General features: G+C 44.4%; 3 protein-coding genes and 3 long non-coding RNA genes across 8 annotated transcripts; 4 read left to right on the forward strand and 2 right to left on the reverse strand.

The window, feature by feature from the left end:
* Positions 1 to 430: 430 nt before the first annotated feature.
* LOC134216641 (uncharacterized) lies at positions 431 to 959 on the forward strand. The gene is made up of 3 exons (XR_009980757.1): positions 431 to 494; positions 558 to 731; positions 796 to 959. It is a non-coding gene; the product is annotated as an uncharacterized LOC134216641 (long non-coding RNA).
* Positions 960 to 6,002: 5,043 nt separating this feature from the next.
* LOC134216650 (uncharacterized) lies at positions 6,003 to 7,634 on the forward strand. The gene is made up of 3 exons (XM_062695503.1): positions 6,003 to 6,411; positions 6,470 to 6,946; positions 7,040 to 7,634. Exons 1-3 carry the CDS (start codon positions 6,320 to 6,322, stop codon positions 7,044 to 7,046), a joined length of 576 nt encoding a protein of 191 aa, XP_062551487.1. The 5' UTR covers positions 6,003 to 6,319; the 3' UTR covers positions 7,047 to 7,634.
* A 5,406-nt stretch (positions 7,635 to 13,040) lies between these two features.
* Positions 13,041 to 13,853, forward strand: LOC134216660 (uncharacterized). The gene is made up of 3 exons (XR_009980763.1): positions 13,041 to 13,474; positions 13,532 to 13,609; positions 13,712 to 13,853. It is a non-coding gene; the product is annotated as an uncharacterized LOC134216660 (long non-coding RNA).
* Positions 13,854 to 18,333: 4,480 nt separating this feature from the next.
* On the forward strand, positions 18,334 to 19,607 carry LOC134216669 (alpha-ketoglutarate-dependent dioxygenase alkB homolog 7, mitochondrial-like). 2 transcript variants are annotated; one of them, XM_062695525.1, is made up of 4 exons: positions 18,334 to 18,742; positions 18,797 to 19,134; positions 19,198 to 19,373; positions 19,426 to 19,607. In XM_062695525.1, the coding sequence occupies exons 1-4, from the start codon at positions 18,613 to 18,615 to the stop codon at positions 19,541 to 19,543; spliced, it is 762 nt and encodes a 253-aa protein (XP_062551509.1). In that variant the 5' UTR covers positions 18,334 to 18,612; the 3' UTR covers positions 19,544 to 19,607. The 2 variants fall into 2 exon arrangements, with proteins under 2 accessions (XP_062551509.1, XP_062551501.1); XM_062695517.1 differs by having other exon boundaries at positions 18,351 to 18,742; positions 18,797 to 19,140.
* LOC134216687 (large ribosomal subunit protein bL32m-like) lies at positions 19,593 to 20,445 on the reverse strand. The gene is made up of 2 exons (XM_062695531.1): positions 20,222 to 20,445; positions 19,593 to 20,139 (listed from the first exon to the last, which is right to left on the reverse strand). The coding sequence occupies exons 1-2, from the start codon at positions 20,322 to 20,324 to the stop codon at positions 19,625 to 19,627; spliced, it is 618 nt and encodes a 205-aa protein (XP_062551515.1). The 5' UTR covers positions 20,325 to 20,445; the 3' UTR covers positions 19,593 to 19,624.
* Positions 20,446 to 20,901: 456 nt separating this feature from the next.
* LOC134216697 (uncharacterized) lies at positions 20,902 to 22,349 on the reverse strand. 2 transcript variants are annotated; one of them, XR_009980786.1, is made up of 4 exons: positions 22,295 to 22,349; positions 21,987 to 22,080; positions 21,485 to 21,919; positions 20,902 to 21,421 (listed from the first exon to the last, which is right to left on the reverse strand). It is a non-coding gene; the product is annotated as an uncharacterized LOC134216697 (long non-coding RNA). The 2 variants fall into 2 exon arrangements; XR_009980778.1 differs by lacking the exon at positions 22,295 to 22,349 and having other exon boundaries at positions 21,987 to 22,203.
* Between the last annotated feature and the right edge of the window lie 1,550 nt (positions 22,350 to 23,899).

A 23,899-nucleotide genomic window follows, 5' to 3' on the forward strand; every position in this document is an offset into this window, starting at 1 on the left:
CAAACCGGCGCAATGAATGCTTTCGAAACACGGGATCAACTAGACCAGATCCATCGGGAAATGATCGCGCCCGAGCGGGAAATGCTATCCTACAACTATCTCTTTCTCGAGCTGACGGGCTTCCTGCAGGAGCTCCGCCGCCAGCATCCACCCATCAACTTCCAACAGTCGGCACCGAAAAACATCGATGCGAATCTCCAGCGCGTGTACGAAGCCCGCCAGATGCTCAATGGGACTCAACCGGCCTACACGCCGGACCAGATCGAAGAATTCAAGTTCAAGATTGGCCTCTGTCGTACCGATTTGGGCTTGTTGGCGGAACGACGCATGTTCGTCGCGGCCAACCTGACGCTGCCCTGCATAAACAAACTAACCGTGCAGAAGTTGCGACTGATCACCCAAATGATGGCCGAGCTGCCCCCTACCTGGGCGAACCGGGGCGGCTGGAGTTGAACTTCTACTATGATCATACCAAGCGCCACACATTCGAGAAGGTTGGAAGCTTTGCATTCCTTCAATGTAGTTCGATTCATTAAACGTTTTTGAACTATGTGCAGGATGGCTTCGAGATCGATCGCATTGTCGGATTGAGGGTGCATTTCGATGACATTGAACCAGGTGCAGTGCTCATGCTTGACGGTGATACGGCTATGCTGCCTCATTTCTTATTCTTCGTCTCGTTTTTGTGTATCGAAGGATGCAAACTTCTGCTGTTGGATGACGCATTTGCAGTAAGTTTGTTTATGGGTTTCAAAGGTTATTCGATTAATGAATGTTTTGTCGTAATTTTTACAGAATGTTACCCCAGAGGAGCAGCGGGATGCAGTGAAACTATTGGAGGCGATGTCGAATCGTATGCAAATCTTTGCCGTGGTTGGATCGGATGAGTAGTGTTATTTATTTTTTTGTTTTTTCACACTTCTTGACATATTTTTATATTTAATTTATTGCTATTTAAGTTCCACATTTTTAACAGGTAATACATTTCTTTCGATTTCTACTTCAAACGCGGAGTAGGGAAAACGTGATCTTAAAAGCGTTGATTGCTGCGAATACTACATCGAAAGCAACGGCAGGAGTGTCCCCGTTACACGGTAGATCACTTTGACGTTGTGTGTTACGGTGTAAGATCTACCAAACAGAGCCCTAGCTTAATCCAAGACTCAAATTTCGAACTCCGTCTGAGGCTGAACTGTATGCCTTCAATAGTATTGCTCTCTGTAAAGGGTCTAAATGGCGAGACCGCATCATGCTCTTGAGAAAACAAAACAAGAACTGTTTTTTATATAGGGTTAAAGGCAAATCTGCAAACAGACATCTGAAATTATCACTCAGGGAGTGGGGTTGACAGAAGGCCGATCCACTAAACCCACCCAAGTAGCGGAAGGTTAGGTGCTCGCCCTTAACATACCACGTGAGGCTGACCCGGACGCTCACTCTACTCTCCCCTGCCATGCCTCGAGATTTCGATAGCGATAGGTACCAACAGTTCTACGCTACTACCTTCCTACCTCGGTATGTGCAGTCCATACTAACACCTGTGCGCTAACCCTTCTGCCATGCCTCGTGGTGGCGACTGCGGTTGCCACCCGCTGCGACATTCTTACCTCGACAAGCCTGTTTTCGCTCTAACTAACCAATCACAAGTAAGTCATGCTTGTCGACTGCTGTTCGGCGCGACAGATTCTCTGCAAGCTGCAGGCAATCTGAGTGGTTGCAGTCAAAACTGCGTTCCACTTCACCACCGCTTGGCACATACTGGATTGTGTCCCGACCGCAAACGTCTAGGATAGCTCTTCTTTCGACGTCGAAACGAGGACATACGAACAGTACACCAGGGGAGTCAGGGCAGACGGGGCTCTCCGCGTGCCCAAACCTGTGGAGGTACTGCCGAAAGCAGCCATGGCCTGACAGGAATTGTGTCAGATGGATGTGAACTTCCCCATGGGGTCTCCCCACCCAGCGCGATATACTAGGTATCAGTCTGTGGGTCCACCTACCTTTAGAAGAATTATCTCACTCGCGCTGTAATCTGGCAACCGAAGTCACCCTGATGTGTTTGCGGGCTCCTCTGTTGCTCGTTAGAGATGGTCGGGTTTCACATTTTGTAAACCCGAACCCGACCCGAACCCGATTTATAAATTCCTTTCAAACCCCGACCCGAACACGGAATGAAAAACCTTATCAAACCCGAACCCGACCCGTAGCCGACATTTTTTGCAGTTTTAAACCCGAACTGGACCCAAACTATTTTTTTGGCGAAACACTCAAACTAGTTATTATTCAATATTTTGTTTCTTAAACTCGAACCCGACCCGGACCCGACATTTTATCATCTCACAAACCCGTACCCGACCCGAACCCGACATTGTCCTAATTTTTCAAACCCGAACCTGACCCGAACCCGTCGGGAACGGGTTCTGGTCGGGTTTCGGGTTTGAAAACCCAAAACCCGACCATCTCTATTGCTCGTAGATCGAAACACTAGTCGACTTCCCGGTTGACCACCCCGACTGCTCGCAATCACGCAGGCTGCATCGTGTGATATCGTGCGGCAGGTAGTCGAAGCCCTCTTGCAAGCCACATAGTCGACAAGGTCAGCTTGTCGTCTATTACGATCATAAGGAGGTTCAAACTCCACTTTAATGCGATCGCGACTTCACCCACGTGAATCACTGCATGTTGATCCGACTTGCGGTTGTTGACGATAACCACCTCCGTCTTAAGCCCTCTGTACACCTCCCGTGAACATGAACATGAACAAGAGGTGAGAAAGAGCGATAATTTCACAGTGAACATCGTCGTGGACAATCGAGTCTAGTTGGAAGTGTTGAGTTATTGCCCACAAATGCAGGCAGCAAGTAAGTGTGCAGTAGTAAACGAAGAAAATAGAAATGAAACATATTGTCGCATATATATATTAGAGTGGGGCGCAGTTGTATGGGAAAACGAAAACTTCGTCCGATCAAGTGAGATCAAGGTTTTTCTGAATCGTTTTGGGACCCCAATCAACTGTGCAAAATATGGGCTCAATTGGTTGCGACCTCGCATGCCGCATCGCGTTTAAAGTTTACATGTAGATTAGTATGGGAAAACGTTCTTTTTTACATTTTTGCTCTTAGCGGCTTTAATTTATCATCAATCACGTGACTCAATACGTTAGCATATAGCCTGGAAGATGCCGAAAGACTTTGCCGAAAAAGGTACGCAGCTGGAAGGTCTACAAAAATGTTATTACGTTTCGAAAATTGATTGTTCAAACCATATGCAAGAAACCAATGTTTCTGCCAGCACTACCGGACAACCTGTAGTTGTCAAAAAGCAAAACCTATTTTCCTTCCAGTCGAAATTCTTACTTTGTGAAATCATTCCGAATATCTCCCATTGACTCCAAAGTCGTATAAAATCAATAATTTTGAAATAACACTCAGTTAAATTATTGCTCCACGTAGTTCGGCAGTGCTGGCAGAATAAATGATTTTTTGCATATGGTTTGAACACTCAATCTTCGAAGCGTGGACGTGGACGTTCCAGCAACGTGCCTTCTTCAGCAAAGTTTTCGGCATCCTTTGGGTTATACTTTAACGTAATGTGCCACTTGGTTTACGATGAACTGAATCCTTTAGTACTAGAAATGCAAAATAAACGTTTTCCCATACTAATTCCCATACAAACTTCAAACGCAATGCGCAAAGCGAGGAAGCAACCAATTGGGCCCAAATTCTGCACAGTTGTTTAGGACCCTGAATGGCTTCGAAAACCATTGATTTGAAAAATGACCATGACGCCCCACTCTAATGTATATGAATTATTTGAGTAGGTAATCTAAGGAACGATGTTGATCAAGTTGTTTAATTTCAATCATCTTTTCGTTTAAATGTTCGGGAATTTTGTTATGAAAAGTCAGTAGGTACATAAACTTAATGATTTCTGAATGGCAAATTTTCAACTGTGCCAAATGTATACATTTTGCACCGTTCAAAGTTGAATTAACAAGTTCCGGTGGTCAATTGACCTGAATCCAAATATTATCTTTCGACTGGTATGCATCAAAGGAAAGAACAACACATTTTGTTAAATTATCTATATAATTCTGTACAGGATCATTACAAAATGTATACACAAATTGGGCTATACAGAATTGCTAGATTCTTCTATGTACAAGAATGTTGGCCTATATTTTTAACGATTTTCTTCGAAATTTATAAACATTAACTTATCAAATATTCGTTGAATAAAATAATATTTGATACATAAATTTATAATGCAATTGAAAAATAAAGCAATTTGTAATGTTGCAAGAAGAAGAAGCAAATCTAATGAACAGAGAGATACGCTGCAAACGCAGCGTTTTGTCATTGATGGTTTTATTTAACTCTAGCGAGTTTGAGGAGTTCTGGCAAAGCTAACCACGAAGCATGTAATTCACATGATTCATTCTGTTCCATACATTAATACAATAATGTTCAATTATGCAATTAAAGTTAAGAAAATACGAATTTACGAATAGAGGAAGTATTTTTTCCTAATTTTCTATTTAGTGACTTCTATCCCATTTGAACGATTGATTTTGACATGTAGTAACAAGTTTAATTTGATGAGAAATTATTTATTTTTTTTTACTTTTGCTAGATATAATTTTTAATCTTCTCTTCTGACTTACAATTGTTTAATACTTGGTGTGGTGGATATAGCGTATATAGTGTATATATCAGAGAGGAGAGAAGCTTTCTCTGGTGAATACAGGTAAAAAAATTCCACGGAGCTCGTTCACGTTCGAATGCCAAAAGCATTCTAAAAATCTGTTCACCGTGAACGACAGAGACGATGCGCAAGCATATCAGAAGCATATCAAATGATTCAGCAATAGCCTAATAGGCAAAGCAGAAAAAGTATGCCAAGCATTTATAACTAATATAGCTAAGACTTTAAATAAACAAATGAATAAATAAATTAATTAATAACTTTAAATTAATGGGTTGACAAATTAAAAAATGAACAATCGATTTAATTACAAAATTATTGATTTGAAAAACTAATAAATGGATAATTTTTTAAATTAATAAATTCAGAAAGGAATAAAATAATAAATTATTGAATCAATAAAAATTAAAAAATAATAAATATAATATAAAAAATAATAAATTTATCAATTAAAGAAATAATAAATTAATAAATTGATTAATAAAAAAATTGATGTAATCATCAATTAATAATTAACAAATTACTAAGCTGCCGCTGCAAGCATAACTGTCCAATATTTACATGATTTGCTATCTATATGGGAAAGTTATGCTTTAAAGCGCAAAAGTAAATTAATCAATTAAAAAGAAATTAATAAACTAATAAATCAAAAATCTAATACTAAGGGCAGTAAATATATTTTGCTGGTAGAAGTTGAAAATTTAAGGAATTTTGGTGTTGAATGAGCGTCAAAATGCAGTTTAGTTGAATTTTTCGGCCGCGATGATTTGAAATCGTCGCAAAGCAAATTGGGTCCTAAAGCCCTACCTCGTTTATGGTTGCAAACGATAGTGCATCGGTCAAGATTACTTGTACCGTTGTTATAAAAATTCTGGTAAAATTCTAAATCAGTACACTGAGAAAAATTCCATGGTAACGGTTACTATTTTGTAGACTACGCCATGTTTTTAAAACAACCACAAATTTTCAGTTAAATTAACCACGCATTCGGACAAATTCACCACTGATTCAGTTCATGCAACAACATTCCACCAGGACCACAGTTGATTTTTACTGCGCGCATGGTAAAATCAAACGGGTTTGTTGTCTGCTGAAAATCGTCGGTGCGTATTCTTAAATTAACCCTCGGAATGGTAGTTTCGACCGCAACATTTTTTTGCGTGTAAAAATAATATTTTTGTGTTTAAGACATTTTAAGGCAAATTTTGGGCTGTGCAACATTTCAGAACGAATGAACCATCAGCCCAAAACGTCAGCCCCATACACGCTTAGTTCAGTTTACCTATAAATAGGTACTTGATTCACCCATATTTGGGTAACCGGCGCATTACCAATAATATGGGTGAACTGTACGGAGAAAATCGGTAAATTTCACTCATATTATCAGTAACCCGACTTTACCCAAATATGGGTGAGAAGGAATTACCAATATTTGGATGAAAAAAGCGACTTTCATTTTTCAGTCAGTCAGCTCAGTGTTGTGTATTTATTAAGTTTCACAATATTCGGTCGCACGAAAAACGACAAAGTTTGCCGTATCCATATAAGATTGGTTATACCGATTATGCCGGTTATGTAATTATCTGTTCCGTAAGTTCTGGATATTGGATCTGCTATGAGTACGAAATACCATACAAGAAGGCAGAAGTGGACCACTTCACGCGATTTTCTGCGGCTGATGTCGGATCAACTGGATGATGGAATACAGTAAGTCGCCCATATTTTATTTATTTGAAAACTTCAATAATATTAGCTATGCTTGCAGTACGAGTAAACAAAAATCATGCGGGGAAAACCCCCATTTCAGCAGTATGGTAGACAGCCGAAGCAACGGCAGGCGGCAGGGACCGGTGGTCAAGTTCAGCAAGCAACGATCGTCGTCTGTGGTGTTGGAACCAGTGCGAGTCCGACCGTGGCAACACTTGTGCAAGCCTCATCAATACAGGCCGGACGCGCCCAGCCTGTGGTCTCGACCCCAGCCCGAGTCAGCAGCAAATTGTGAAGGCCATAGTTGCAAGCCCTTTAAATCAGAACATTATCACCCAGCAACATCATCCAAACAGGCAGTACAAGTGCAATCAGTCGGACAGAAGGTCTCAGTTGCTACGGTTAGTACTAGTTACAAGTTGCGCAGCCGGCATCTATTGCCGCTGGTGGACAAATCGTGCTGGGGAAGACCAGTGTCGGACGGTTCTTTCCGGTGTCAGTGTCACAACAGGCCAACCAACGACAGATCGTTCATGTGAGTATTGATTCTCTACTACATCGAATTGCGACTGATTTTGTAGTTAGATCATCCATTAATAACCCTTAAATTTATCATCAACATTTTCAGGTTGTGACCGCAACTTCGGCTGCACAAGCAAATGCAGCTGGCAACATCCGAGCCCATGTTCCTACTCAGAACATCGGGAACATTAAGGTGGCCGCCGGAGCGACTTCAGCTCAGCAACAGCAGGCTATTCTGACTGAATTTCAAAATCAGCAGCGCTCAACTGCAAGCTCAGTGAGATTGCAAACGTCCAGCGGATCATTAGCGATGGTAGCGGAGGCAACCGCTACCAGTGCAGCCGAGCTGCAGCAACAGACGAAACAAGTTGTTACAGCTGGTATATCTCAGGCGCAACAGCAACAAACGCAAACCGCAACCCAAGTTCTGCAAATTCAAACAATTTTATCGACTCGATCGGGTGCGAAATGCCATTTGAAACAATGAGTGATATACAACCAGAATCTTTATCGAAATGATTTGCCAGGAGTACGCTGAATACCAGGTCGAAAGATTATTTTGTATAGAACGTACGATTATCTTTATCATGACCAGTCTCTGTGAAGTGTTAGGGTATCAGACTAGCTGAAACCTATTAGTAAATTAGATATGTATGTTTTATAAAATATAATGAATAAATTGTCCTTTGGTTTATCCTCGGAAACCCATTTATATCGGTTGTTTTTTTTTATTTTAAATATTCAATTTAAGGAAATGATTCCGGTGTATCCCGAGGTATATCCTATATACAAAAGTATGAAAAAATACCCATATTTGGGTGAAATTTACCTATAAGTTTGCTCCTATCGAATTACCCATATATGGGTAAAGGTCACTTCACCCATATTTACGTATGTGCACTTTTTGGCGATTATAGGTAATGTTCACCCATATGTGCGTGAACTGAACTAAGTGTGTATACTAACTGTCAAAGGTTGAGTCAAGTGCCCTGCGGTGTTTTGCTAGTGCGTTTTAATCCGTACGTCAAACAAGACCGAAAATGTCGAGGAAGCATTTTTCATCTATTTTTCAATTTCAAATTAAACAATGTCCTTTTCGATTTTTGAGTCTAAAGAAAAACTTACATGTTTAGAATGATTACCTTCATCGTTCCCTGAAAGAAAATCGAATATCTATTCTTCATTTTAGGACCCAATTGTCGCCGAAATCGTCGCCAGCAAACATGGCCATAAGATATGTCAGATCAACTGTGAACAAAATTGTTTGATTTCAATAATCAGTCCAGAAATTGAGTACTTTTTTGCTTGTTTTAATGATTTGGCTTTGCATTAACACAGATTTAAATTAAAGATACTGGCGACGATTTTAAAGGTGCATAAAAAGTGATCGACGCGTTTTGTTACCAGCGAAATTGACAATTCTATTATTTTAAATGATATTTGCCAATGATATAATGAAAATAACGAATAATCATATATTTCATTGAATGTATTGAATTATAGGGGACTTTGGGGTCATACAAGTCTAAAAGCTCATTAAATATATTTTTTTATACAAAATAGGATAACTTTTTTCACGGACGACTCACAGAGGAGAATGAGGGCTTATTCAAAAGGAAATTTTCAAAGAAATTCGGTGAGTGATTTTTTATAGACGCGGGATACTACTGTATGTAGTTATTGAGCTCGTTTTACTTCAATGTCCCATAAATCATTTTTTTTTCTTTTTTTCGTCCTTTTATCTTTAAAATATTGTGCTAAATGTGTTTTCCTCTTTATTGTGGATCCTCAAAAAGCACTATACATATTTAGTTGGTGAAAGTTGGAAATTCAAGTGATTTTGGGGTAGAATAATCATCAAATCGCATTTATGTAAAGCGCATTTATGTGAATTTATTTTAATATAATATAAGCTACTGAGATTGTTTGACTTCAAAACCCTTCTGGAATCATTTTTTCAATGCAATATAATATTTGTTATTTTCATAGTACAATTGACGAATTATTATTAAATTAATATTACTCCATCATTTCTTAACTCACAATTATTGAGCTATATAATTTCATAGAGGAATTTGGGCGAAAAGGCATGAGAAAAGAATATTTCCGATCTCATCCTATCTATTGTCACATCGACTCTCAAATAATATGATAACACTTGTCTAGTTGTGCAATCGGGTATGGTTTGGAAATGTTCGGCATCGGCTCTATTCAGAAGTATTTAAAAATCGTGCTTTATCCAATAAATCACAAAACAAAACATTTGCGAAATGATTTACTTCATTAGTTATTGTTTCGTAAACATTTATCAATATCTGTACAACATTTTTTTATCAACAATTATCTGTAAATACTATTTATTTTTACAGAATACATGAAAAATTAACATAAAATGCACTTTGATGCCTATTTGACCCCCAAATCCCTTAAATTTCTAACTTTTACCATATTTAGTGCACCTCTATGGATCCACAGTGAAGAGATGAACACAATTTTAGAGCGGCAGCAAAATAAAATTTCCATTAAAAATTAGAAATTTTCCATAAACAATTAGGAAATTGCCAATAAAGAAATCAGGGTATGAGCAATAAATAAATATAAAATTTCCACAAATAAAACAAAATTTCCATAAACAATTAAGAATTTTCCACAAAACAAAAATAAATAAGCACTTTTAAAAGCAAAAATAGCAATTATAAAAGAAGAATTTTCCATAAAGAAATAAAAATGTTCCACGTAAAAAAAAACAAAATTTCCATAAATAAATCAATATTAGCAATAAAAAATTTAAAAAAATTCCACAAAATAAATATATTTTTTCCCTTTCGTTATTATAAAATTCCCTTTCGAATAAGCCCTTGATTTCTTCCGTAAATTGCTCGTAAAGAAAGTTATTTTTTTCCTTCTTCGAAATTGTTACTCAAATTATTACTCTAGAAATGACAATAGAACAATAGAACAAGTTAAAGGTAAGCCAAGTTTCAGTGGCATGTAGAGCCATTGATGAGGAAGGAGAAGAAGAAAAATAATGAATTTATTTTTTATGAATGAAGCAATCTATCCATGAAAATTTTTTTTTTTTGATTGAATATACGAATGATTGAAGTATTCTAATAAAAAATATTTAAAAAGAAAAAATAATATTACCAAATAATAAAAAAGAAACACAACTCATTTAAGAGAAACTACTGAGTTATTTTCCTTCCGACCAAACCGATACGAGTATTAAAATGGGCGACAGCAACACACAAAGCAGGAACGGTGGGTTCGAAACCGATTCAACGAGAACAGTAAACACTCTCGGTCGATGTGAACTCCCAATCAAAATCAATCTTTTCTCCTTGTATTTTGAATTCACCACAGCTCCACGTTCATGTTCACCGTCGCGTTTACACTAGGGATGAGTTCACCGTATATACGATTTCACGATGATTTCACAGGCATGACCGTGGAATGCTCATAAATCTGATATTATTATTGTTCTTTAGTTTTTAAGCATCTCACTACTAAATCCAGCATCTGCCTTTCATTTGAACATGATTCCCTCACGATTTGAGTATGTATCAAGAAGTTATTATCGAAAAACAGTTTGTTCACGTTCACGTTCACGGGAGGTGTAAAATGCGCTTTATGTTGAGCTCAAGGCCTCTCGCACTCATCCAGTCCGCCACAGTGCTGATCGCGTGTGCTGCGGTTAGTTCTACTTCGGAAATTGACTCCCGTCCGTAGACCTCAAGGTTACGGCATCTGTGAAGCCGACGATCTTAACACCTGGAGGGAACTTCAGAATCAGAACCCCGTCATACATAAGGTTCCATAATAAAGGGCCCAGTATTGAATCTTGCGGAACTCCTGCGGTACTAGGTACGCTTGTCTGACCTGCATCGGTCTCGTATAATAGTACAGGCTAAGCCGGTGTAACGAGAGCGCGATGGCATCCCAGCTTGCGCTGTTGAATGTGTTCTTCACATCAAGTGTCACTAACGCACAGTATCGAATACCTCGCATTTTCCTGTTGGATCGCTATCTCGGCGGTCTTTACCACCGAGTTAATAGTGTCCAACGTGTACTTACCTTTGCGAAAAACTGAACTGATAGCTTGACAGGCCGTTCGTACCCTCTGAGTACGGGGTCAGTCTGTTGAGGCTTTAAGAGTCTATAAGACAGACTGATCTATGCGCCGATGGGTTGCCGGCGGCTTTCCGGCCTTCGGCAACAATAACACTCATCAAGGCATCTCTGCATAGCTAGCCTGAACATCTCCGGGTTCGCTATGATTGCTGCCTTGAGAGCGCTGTTCGGAACTCCATCAGGCCTTGAAGCTTTGTTCGTTACCAGGGATTTGGCCACAGCGAGTAACTCTTCGTTTTCTCCGGAGCCACCATTTCGGCCGCACTCATATTGTCTTGCAGTGCAAGAGGGCAGGGACTTGTGGCTCGGGGTGAAGAGCTCCTCGATAATCCTCACCAACCTATCCAGGGACCGTTCGGGGGGTGAAGAGGTCCCTTTGGTTTTGGGCATCACTGTCCTGTAGGCGTCACCCCAAGGATTTGCGTTGGCACCTTCGCATAGGTTTTCGAAACACGCTCTCTTACTGCTCTTGATGGCCTTGTTAAAAACCAGTTCTGCAGCTCGAAACACTTCACGGCGGACCGCTCTTTCATCCTCGGTGCGGGCACGTTGCATCCTTCGTCTAACCTTGAGGCATGTTGATCGAAGGGCCGCAATCTCGGGACTCCACCAGAATACCGGTCGTCTGCCATTTCTTGGCAGGGCTTTCCTCGGCATGGTGGCGTCGCACGCGCTTAGTCCCAGGTCCGCGGTGAAAACTTTGTTGTCGAATTGATTGGTCCTCCACCCACGGACCTGACAGGGATCCCCGGACCTCGGATGTTGCACGCCATAGTTGATCTTAAAGCGAATTACTAGATGATAACTATGGGTGTAGCCCTCATCCACCCTGCAGTCCAAGTCTGGTGCCAGACCAGGCCTGACAAACGTTACGTCAATCCATGACTCGACCCCGTTCCTTCTGAACGTGCTAGCGAAACCATATCATTGACTAGCACTGCATCGAGCTTCGCTAGCGCCTCTAGGAACGCTTGACCCCTTCGTTTGGTGGAGCGGCTGTCCCACTCCACTGCCCAAGCGTTTAAATCTCCTGCTATGACGACCGGCCTACGACCCACTGGGTCGGACGATAGCCTATCTTATCTGGTTGAACTGTTCTAATGGCCACCTTGGTGGGGCATAGCAGCTACAATAGAACACACCATTGATCTTGGCTATCGCGACACCCTCAGCAGAGGAGTGTACCACCTCTTGGATCGGGTACCGTCCCGTCGTGCAAATAGTCGCCATCCTAGACCCGTCCGCCACCCAATTGCCGTTATCGACAGGGACGTTGTACGGGTCGGACAGGAGGGCGACATCGGTCCTCGACTCTGAGACCGACTGCCACAGTAGCTGCTGGGCAGTTGCACGGCTTCTTCTTGTTTGTCTTTTCCATAGGACATGAAGATCTACCCATAACGTAGTTCCAGGCTTGCTTTTTGTGCAGATGAAGCACTTTGGTGCCTTACCGCATTCCTGCGTCTCGTGCTCTTCCTCACCACAACGACGACACAGATGGCTACGGTCTGGGCCCTTACAGTTGTAGGACTTGAGCCCCAACTCTAAGCACCGATAGCATCTGTCCACTGAAGGCGTCTGGAGTTTGCTCACTGGGCATACTGACCAGCCGATCTTCAACTTTCCTTGCTCCATACCTTTTGGCTTCCACAACCGGTAACCTAAGGTCTTCTCGACCTCTGCACCGCACTGGTCTCTGACGGCAGAGACGACATCGTCCGCGTTCCTGACCTCGTCCAGTTGCTTGCACCTGAGGGTCACTTACGCCTCCAACGACCTCGAATCGGCCCAAGACCTTGTAACCTATGTTGTACAAACGCCACAGACCACGCGTGAGTTTGAATTATTACTCCCAAGGTCTACCACATTAACAGAAGTGTATGTTCCTCTCGCCATATGTGAACCACCACACTACACAACAGCACAACAGAACAGATTTTGTCAACAATCATCATCAGGCAACCAACAAGCCCATACGCAGATGAGAGGGCATCGCACTACCTACTTTCCTTATAAAATAGGTCAGAGCAGAGCACAAAGGACCGACCAGTATATGCACACGCCTATAGAGGAGGTAGTCAAAAACCACAGTTCACTCGCATCCATATAAGTACCATCATCAAGCGGCTATCGCAGCATCCGATCTCGCGTCGATCCGATCTCATCAATATCGGTATGCGTTATCGCTATCCACCGGCAGACGAGGCGGGCTTGAACGTCTGCTTCGATAATCACTCTGAGCACTAAGTCAGTAGTCAGTTAAACGCAAAGCAGGCTAGACGGTATACCGACCAAATTTGTGTAGTTGCCTGACTGGCATTATATTTCGATACAAGTGAAGTGCATGATAGAGTGGAAGTTAATCTACGGAATTGAAGTGGCAAATCGATAGTGAGGAGCTTGGCTCCAGGTAAAACCGCCTAAGGTGAATTGTCTTTGCCAGGTGAATTAATTGGACTTTTCTTAGCTAGCTTATGATACGTAGATATGTGTGCTGAATTCATTGGAAGCATGGAGTAGCTAGCATAAGATTACTGTGAGATCGGTAAGCCCCTGAAGCACCTTTCTGAGTTTTTTTAAAACAAGTCCCAAAAGTGCATATTATAGACGTGTGAATCTAAGTGCTCCCTTGTCTTGTGCTCAATAGGCCTTTCTTCCATCCAAAACTATGGTGGTGGCTGCCATCGAGTGGATCGGTGATGGGCTCCCCGCATCTGTACGAGGCGTGTGGCGTTGGAGAGTTCGGCATTGTGCCGGTTATAAGACGTTTGTCCGGGCAAGCGCGCCTTCTTGCTGACGCCGTGGGATACACCCTAACATTGACGCCTACTCAACATTAGGTCTAAGTACATTAATCAACTAATGAGTAAGTAATACAATTAATTATAATGCATGTGAAATATACGCTTTTGATTCTGTATGGAGTGACCCTAGTAGCTTACTTTTGCATTGGTTCTACTGACTGAATCGAACCTAGTCTTTTCGGTAAGTACGGGTAAGTATGAGGTAGATCAATGCCACTGCCACTCTTTCGACCATCTTTGTCTCCATCTCATGCGCCCTCACCCCCCAAGGGGAGGTGACAACCTCTTGGACCAGCTTCCTGCAGTCAGTTCCGCTAACTTGCGCTCCGCGTTTCAGAACTAAGATCCGGTCTTGGTACGTCTGACGCTTCGCACGTCCTGACCTAGTACCGAAAGCTTTTCGGCCGCCTGCATCGTTTTAAGGAGTTCAACGTACCTTTCCTTATCAGTTTTCACCAACAAGGCCTCGTCTTTGTCCTTAGCTTTCTTTGCGGGTCGAGATGCGTTCGACTTCCGCTTTGCTCTACTGACCAACTGCCAGGGATTTTCGGACCCTTGTGCCGACCCCTTCGGGCTCCTCTGCACCCCGATCTGCTCCGTCTAGACGACGTTTGTTCTTTATGGTCGCACGTCGTTTAGCTTTGCTATGAGCGCTATCGCCGGATTGCTGCCTGAGCTGTTTCGGGTTAGGCGCAGTCTTATCTTCATTGGCCGTCAGGGTGAAATTAATCGCCACTTGAGCCATAGTCGCTCCTCCACGGAAGGAGAAGGCATCGGTTTGGGACCTTTGTCGGCCTTCTCTTTTCCAATCATCCGCCAGATAAACGCATCCTGTTCATGTCTTGCGACTCAAACAGCCTGGCGGAGCCTCCGAAGGTTCTGTTTCAGTTCCTTACTGATGCTCTGCTTTGCGCTCGCGAACTCGATGGTATCATCGAGTTGCTCGGCGACCACCCGCAACCTGGGTAGTGGCACGCCGAGCGCGCTGATAGGGCTATTCGTGCTGGGGAGATTCCGTGAAAATCGTACTCTTAAAGGAACTTTTGGAAAGGAACTTAAAGGTGCTGCTAGCCTCCGGGCGAGGCCGAGTGTCCGAACCGGTGTAGATACTATCTGAAGCAACCATGGCCTGTAAGGACCTGGGTCAGGTGGAAAGTGATTTCCCCATGGCGCCTCTTGACCCACGTACCTATCTCCGGTATCAACCTATGTGTCCATCTACCCTTAGTGGAACTGTCCCACGCACGCTGCCATTTGACCATTGAGGCCAACCTGACAGTCCTACGGATGCCTCTCGTGCCGCGCATTTCGAAGCACTCTATGTCTTCACCGATAACGATGTCAATAGGCATCATACCGGTGATGACGTAAAGTGCATCGTGCGACACGGTACGGTACGCGCTCGCAACTCTTAGGCACATGAGCCTATACGTACTTTCTAACTTCGTTCTGTAGCAGAGCAACACTAGCCAGAAGCTTGCGCTTGCTGGCATAAACCGCAGAGCTATTGGACATCCGGGATAATGCCACTATAGCTGTGGAGGTACGCTTGCAGGCGTAATTGACGTGGCTACCAAAGGTGTGCTTATCGTCGATCATTACCCCCAAGAATTTGATGGAGCGTTCAGAGGTGACCGCGTAGTTGCCTGCCCTTATCACCGCTTGTTGCTCCGACTTTCGGCTGTTAACAACAACCACCTCAATCTTGAGGTGAGCCAGTCCTAACTTCCTGGAACTCATCCACTCCTCCACAATTGCGATCGAGTGGGCTGCAGTCAACTCCACCTCTTCGATCGATTCGCCGTAGACCTCCAGCGTAATATCGTCAGCGAAGCCGACGATTACCACGCCCACCGGGAACTTCAACCTCAAGACACCGTCGTACATGACGTTCCATAACACCGGACCCAGTATGGAACCTTACGGAACCCCTGAGGTTATGTCAACGCACTTCCGACCCGCCTCCGTGTCGTATACCAGTACTCGATTCTGGAAGTAGCTTCCGAGCATCTTGTACAGGTACTTGGGAATTCAAAGACGCAGGAGCGCATCTGCAATAGCTGCCCAACTGGCACTATTGAATGCATTCCTCACGTCGAGAGTCACTACTGCACAATAGCGAACTTCCCTCCTCTTACGCTGGATAGCTATCTCCGCGGATTTGGTAACCGACAAGATAGCGTCTACGGCTTACCCTTTCGGCAGCCAAACTGGTTACTCGATAGACCATCCGCACCCTCCGTGCTTATCAACAACCTGTTGAGGATGATCTTCTCGAGCACCTTCCCCGCCGTATCAAGCAGACATATTGGTCTATATGCCGACGGATCCCCCGGTGGTTTTCCCGCCTTTGGCAGTAGGACCAAGCTCTGCCTTTTCCATGCTTCAGGGAAGACTCCCTCGTCCAGGCATTTCTGCATAACAGATCTGAACATCTCGGGAGCCGCAGCAGTGGCCGCTTTGATGGCCAGGTTCGGAATACTATCCGGTCCTGGCGCCTTACCTACACTAAGGCACTGTACAATCCCGCAAGTTCCGCCACAGTTACTATTCCCTCGTCGGCCACCCTGGCCCCTGGCAGCTCTACAAAGTGAGGCCAGGGACTTGGGTCGTGACGTGGGAATCTCTCCATCTCTGATCCTCTCCAGCATCTCTGGAGACCGCACTGTAGGGACCATCGCCCCACGTGTCTTGGCCATTACGACCCTATAGGCGTCACCGCATGGATTCGCGTTGGCACTTTAACACAGGCCTTCGAAGCAGGCTTTTTTGCTTGATCTAATCTCAGTCTTCAGAGCGGCTCTAGCAGCCACGAACGCCACCCGTCGTTCAACACGCTCCTCTTCTGTGCGTGCTCGCTGCATCTGCATGCGCGGCGCAGGTTCGCAATTGCTTGAGTCCACCAGTAAGCCGGTGGCCTTCCATTCCTAGGGTGGACTTTCCTAGGCATGGTGGCATCGCATGCACGCGAGAGTACTGTTACCAGTTGTTCGCCGCTCAGACCGAGAGTATTGTGCTCGCGGCGGAGCGCTTCCTTAAACACCTAATCGTCGAAGTATGATGTCTTCCACATACGAGGGCTAGCTATGATGGCGATATTCGTCCCCCATTCAGCAACTGTCTGACACAGCAGTTGCTGGGCTACATCACAGTGGTTCAGGTTTAGCTGCGTTACCTGCACTGTGATTTTGCAGCACGCTTAAACGCCGGGCACTTCGAACCCCCCATGGAGTGCTTGCTGTTCGCAGCTTTGCTGGAACAGATCAAACAGTTGGGAGGGTTCGTGCAGCATTGTGCCTTATGTCCCTCCAATCCGCAGCGTCGGCAGAGATTGCTTCTGTCAGGGCTTTTGCAGTCCCATTGCTTGTGCCCCGGTTCCAGGCACTTGAAGCAAACTTCGGGTTGCTCGTATATGCTTACAGGGCATACCGACCACCCCACCTTGACGCTCCCTAACTTGACTACCTTGGAGGCGTCCGCTGCAGGTAGCCGAACCAATGCTACCTGTGTCCCTGCCGGACCTTTCCGTAGCCGAACGGCTGCGGTGGACGCCTCCACTTCACACTGTCGCCGCAGTGCCGTGACGAGCTCTTCGACTTCGGTGATCTCGTCCAGGTCTTTAACCTTTAGATTCACCTCCGTCGTGAGTGCCCTCACCTTGACCGTCTCGCATAGGACTTCCTCCGCCAACTTCTTGTAGGCGGCGCCCTTTTGCGAGACGCCCCGCTTTAGCTCGAGGATCATCTCGCCCATCCGGGTACGTCTTATTCGACGTACGTCGGCGCCGAGTTCACCGAGCTTGACGTCACTCCTCATCGCCTACAGTACTTAGCTTCGTCCGTCTTGATGACTAGGGCATTGCCCCTGGAGCGATTGGCGCCTACCCTAGACTTCTTGCTACCCTCATTCGCCTGGGCCTTCTTTTCGGCATTTGACGTCTTCGGTTTCCTCTTGTTCTTGACCAGGGTCCAGGAGGCGTCATCCCCCTCTATTTCCCTGGTCTGGGGCGGCTGAGAGCTCTCAGCCTGCCGTAACCCCTTACCACCGTCTTTCCTGGGTGGACGGACCTTTCCAGGTCCTTCCTCCCCCGGTTTTGGAGGTACCTGGCCGGGGTTCAGCTTCCCAGCCCCACTACCCTTGTTCGGGGTAGTAACCCTCCGCGTTTTGGAGCGGTCCCCAGGGAGCTCATCCCCTGGAGACTGTCTCCCCCGTTTTTGTGTCTGCTCCGTTGGAGCAGTCACCCCCGACATTGTGGGTCTGGGTAGACTTTCGCACCACCGTCTTTGCTGGCACGCCCTTGCCCGAGTCCACGAATTCTTGGGCCTCAGTCTGGGTAGACCTCGACTCCACAGATTTCACGGGTTCGCACTTGGCCGTCCCGACCGCCTTCCCCAGCTTGGCGTCCAACATCGACTTTCGAAGTTTCAGCAAGCTCCCCTTGAGATCCTTGCTGATATTATGCTTCGATGACGCAAAGTCGATGATGGCGTCCAGTTGTTCCGTCGCCACCTCGAAGGCCGAAAGCCCAACGCGTTTGCGTGTGTGTGTGTGAGTGTGTGTGAGCATTAAACAATGTCAAAGTCGAATCGTCTTGTAAATTAAAAAATCAACAAGCGTTTTTAGGTTTTTTTCACGTGACACAGTTTGATGCTATTTTGTTTATTTTGATTTTCTCTGCTCTATACATAAATCGCATAACAGAGTGCTTCGTATTTAGATTACTTGTTTTTCTGCTGAGCAAATCATGAAATTTGCACTACAGAAGTGCCTATTTGCAGTGAACTTAGTGTCTAGTAGGTGGTGCGACCATGGTTCGCGCAGTATCCGGAAGTTGTGTTCCGCGGTAAAGCCAACCAGCAGTTGCAACAAACTTCGTAAGTATTTTCCTTCAGTTTGCCACCACGAATCTAGACTAACATACACTACAGAGCTCCCTCCATACCTGACCCTACACGGCCAATGGCCGCAGGACGACCGCGAACAGTTCCTCGCCGGAATGACGGTGTTTCAGGACTTCATTACGGAAGCGGAAGAGCAGGCGCTGCTGCAGGAAATCGAACCCTACCTCAAGCGAATGCGGTATGAGTTCGACCATTGGGACGATGCCATCCACGGCTATCGGGAAACGGAACGGAAGCATTGGTACCCGGCAAATAGAGCGATATTCGATCGCGTGAAGCATCTGGCCTTTCAGGGCGAGACTTTACCTTATATTCATGTCCTGGATCTGACCAAAGAGGGTGTCATAAAGCCACATGTCGATAGTGTTCGGGTAGGTTCGACAGACTTCGTTGTGATCTGACTAATCGTTATAATTATGTAATTTTAGTACTGTGGAAGCACTATCGCAGGAATCAGTCTTCTGTCGGATTCGGTGATGCGACTTGTCCGAACAAACGACGAAGAACAAACCAATGCGGAATATCGACAAATTTTTGCTAGTCATCGCGGTGATAAACATTGGTCCGATGTATTCCTCGCCAGACGGTCTTTGTACATTATGAAGTAAGTTCATGTCAATATAATCGAACGCGTTGAAATCTAATTCATATTTTAGACATGCCGCTCGATACAAATTCACTCACGAAATATTGGCGGGGGATGACTCCGTATTTCAAGAACGAAAAGTTGACAAAGATCGCCGTATTTCCATCATCTGCAGGAACGATCCCTGACCAACCGGATAAACTTTTTTTTTCTTTCCTTGTAAATAAACCTCGATGATTCAGTTTAGAACAATTTATTCTTCACCTTGACTAACCCAGCTTCTCCGTTTCCGGCTTGACTTCGACCGTATCGGCCGATTGTTGGGTGGTTCTCTGCAACAGATTCTTACTAAACCACACCGGCCGGCTCTTCTCCATCTCGACGATCCGTTTGCCCTGCCAGAATTCTTCCGGTTGCTCCTCCCTTTCCCGGTCGTACAGAACAATTACCTCCTTGTCTACCGGTTCCAGTCCCAGTTTGGCTTGGATCTTCTCCTGCATTAGCTCGGTTTCCGTGCGGACCTTTTTGTAGCACGTTGGGCAAAGCACTCCCACCTCGTGATCACTTCCGCACGATGTACAAATCCGGAGGTGTGTCTTGGGGGTGAAAATTTTCAACTTGTATTCCGGAGTACCGTACTTGCGCTTGAGTCGTTTCTCGATCGTTCGACGGTGCTTCGGAACGGCCCACAGCAGTCCATCCCCGATCAAGTCCTTGATGCTGAAAGTTTTCCCTGTTTCAACTGGCGGCCGGCTTCCCTCGATTCCAACTAACGCCAGGGCACCTGAGAAGTTGAATCGCAGTTTGTTATGTCCGGCATAAGCAAAGCATGTTACGTAAAAATTGATGTAATGAGATTCACTTACCAGTGGGGGGAAATCGATTCCCAGGAAATCCGAGCAAACTGGGCAGAATTTGTTCTAAACGTTCAAAGGCATACCGCAAGCGGAACCACAATCCGGTATTCATGTTTCTGGTTGTAATTTGAATGGTTTGTTAATTCAAAATTCCACAGGAACTGTTATTTACTTGTCGCATGTTTTTCAGTTCGCTTTTGGTGTTTACTTCTGACTGAACTGACTGTCAAACCCGTCAAACCGCGGTCAAACCTTTATTATCCCGCTGTAAAAAGAATGGAAGTATCGGAATGAGCCATTAGGGCTGCCACATACAGTCGCCTCTCCACATCTCGATATTTATTGAAGGGATGAACTAGAACCTTAACCTAACCATAGCTGAATAAAGTTTAGACAATAATGATTATAGTTTTTTTGGGACTCGACCATACGAACAACAGGTTGTTAAGAATGTTAACCCTTAACTAAATGGAAATTTTCTCGAACAATTTCCGCACGCGGACAATAATAAAACCGTAGCTTGTGAGGTTGATTATTTTCCTCCATGAAGTTGGTATAATGGTTGGGATATAGTTGCACCGTTATGATAAACAGTTGATGATATGGTTCTGATACAAATGGATTATGAATGTCATATTATAAATAATAAAATAATAATTTTTCATCCTATGTATGTATATTTTGCGCTTCTTGAATTACAACTAAGTTAGGTACTTCTTGTCATGCATTTTGTCCGGTTTTGTGGCCGATGCTCCCTTCAGCCTTTTTCAAACTGCCACTAAAGCGGGTAAACAGTGCCGTTCCGTCGTACTTTACACATTCCATGAGGATGATCGTCGAACGACAGTGAACCTTTTGGAGCATTTTGTATACTTTGTTTGCAGCGGAGTCAGACGCTTTGCTTTACCATTCAGTAAGTCGATCGAATCGTTAGAGGTTGATATCCGGTAAAGAATTTCAGACAGATGGCATGGAATTAGGGCAGCACCCGGTCGGATAAACACAACTGATATAAAAAGATCCATCAAAACTTGGTCACTGTTTGATTAAAACATATTTTTCAATGCTCCAAAATGTGAAGAGCGCACAAAACATCAGGAAAGGTTGGGTTCTGCTACGTACTCCTCCTTGTACTGCAACACATCCAAATGAGTGCACTTAACAAGGCTGCTGCAGCAGCCACGATCCTCGTATGACCTCGACAGATCGCTTTATAACAAAATGTTAAACTATTAAATAGGAAAAAGAAAAATTCAACAAAGTCAGACTTACCGCGTAGCCGATTTTCTCAAGAGTCAAACAGAATTACAAATGGATTCTGTTTTCTGATCCCCTCAATCGTCGCACCAACCTCGCTGCCAACGAAGACAGCAATCCTAATACAGCCAGCCTAGTCTAGAAACGCATTCCGCAGACAAATCGAATATAATAGAATCGATTTGGTAGTTGTCCGTTGATGATTGTCGAAATAATAACATCCGGCGAGTGTTTGTTCAGAAGTTCTTCTCTGTCACTGGTATATCTTTGGTGATCATCATGTTTAAATGAGGTGCTCAATTCGTCCTTATGATCACTTTTCTTGGCAAAACATGCAATTACATTCTTGCGTATATTTTGAGTAGGAATCATTTGTTCTTCGATCGTTTTATTCGCGGAATCTTCTGTGGTGATCACTGCAGCTTGTGGTTGGGTTGGTCTTTAGCTGGACTGGAATCAAACCGGCGAAGTTTTAAATTCTTCATTCATTCGAGATCTTGAACATGTATATACTTACTCGAAAGATCAGACGCGGCAAGCAAGCGGGAAATCTAATTTCGGTTGCACCAGCACTCCGAACAGCCACCGCGCTTGGAAAACAAACTGTCGAACTGTCGTATGTGAAAAAAAAATGGAAGACAAATTTTTCAAGTCCGGCCAGCTCAAGGTACAACAGCTGTTATGGTATGAATAAGTTCACTTATACATTACTCGAACATGAACAACTGTTCAACTATTTGCAGACCGTAATTATAACAGTTACCATTATAACATTCGGCTATGCTAAAGTTTTACCGTTTAGCAGGTACTTTAGCAAGAACATACCGTTTAGTGGTAACCATTTCCTATATGCCCTTGTTATATTTTGAACTGTTCGACGTTTGGTAAATATGTATGCGGGTGATGCAGGGGGAGAAGGCGGAGCACTGAATCCCTACCCCGACATGTGCTGGTTCTAAAATGTAAATAACAGTGTTAATTCTCTACCACCTTTTTGTTATGGCGAGGCACACTTTTGTTTTCGATATTTTACAAACAATCAAATTATGCAGCAATATAACGATGTGGTGTGCGTGAGATACCTGCTTGATCAAAGGGACTCGAAAAATAATTTATTTGCAGTAACTAACCGAATATAAAAATGTTCGCATTAACGATTGCGTCCTAACACTGGTTCTAAGCTTCGATGCAGAGTACACGAGCTTTGTTCGCCAGTGACAGGCGTATGAGGCCCTTGGGGAGATGTTCCGGACAGCGACGACAGCGACAATCTTTATCTAGTAACTATTGTACGTTTACTTGCTAAGTGGACACGGTCAGTTAAAGTAGCCGTTCCAACAAGTGTTCGTTAAAGTAGTCACTAGAGTATTCGCTGTTGGTTTTAGCGAGACAAAGTAAACGTCAAAAAAATTCCAACCAGCAAATCTGAGTGAAAGTGCGAATATTTGTTTACCGGAAACCACGTGCTTTTTGGAATTTGCATTTTGGCGGACAAAAGAATGAGCACGTGTCCCAGTAGGTGAGGGGTAGTTAGATGTATATGATATTTGTTATCTGATCGTGAGATATAAAATGTTTAATACTTGCCCTAAAAAACCGCGAAAAAATACCTACATTATTTCATAAGGGCAGGGCAGCAGGGACTATGTCCAAGGGCTTGACGATCCTCCCCAGTCCATCTGCGAGTTGTGAGGCTTGCCTAGGATGTGGTGGGGTTTGACAGTGGGCCCTGTTAAACCTCTATAAAAAGCTGCATGTATCCGCAAGTAGGCCCCACCAAAGCGACCGTGTGCCGCTCAAAGCGCACAAGCCCAAGTCCTGGTGTTAGGTGGGACGCTAAACAGCCCTGACACGATGGCCCTCCGACGAGACAGGAGGTTTGCGCTGGCCCAATAAGCCGCCTATAAAACCAATCATTACGAACAATATAAGAGATAATGCGACTCGATATAATCGGCAAAGACCTAGGCGACGAATACAGGATCACGATTGGAAGCTTGGAACATGGAATTGCAAGTCGCTAGGTTTCGCAGGTTGCGACAGGATGATCTACGATGAATTACATCCCCGCAACTTCGACGTCGTGGTGCTGCAGGAGATTTGCTGGACAGGACAGAAAGTGTGGAAAAGCGGGCATCGAGCGGCTACCTTCTACCAAAGCTGTGGCACCACCAACGAACTGGGAACCGGCTTCATAGTGCTGGGTAAGATGCGCCAACGCGTGATTGGGTGGCAGCCAATCAACGCAAGGATGTGCAAGCTGAGGATTAAAGGCCGTTTCTTCAACTATAGCATCATCAACGTGCACTGCCCACACGAAGGGAGACCCGACGACGAGAAAGAAGCGTTCTACGCACAGCTGGAGCAGACATACGATGGATGCCCACTGCGGGACGTTAAAATCGTCATCGGTGACATGAACGCACAGGT

This window comes from Armigeres subalbatus, chromosome 1, assembly GCF_024139115.2.
Source record: "Armigeres subalbatus isolate Guangzhou_Male chromosome 1, GZ_Asu_2, whole genome shotgun sequence".
Classification (NCBI taxonomy): Eukaryota; Metazoa; Arthropoda; class Insecta; order Diptera; family Culicidae; genus Armigeres; species Armigeres subalbatus.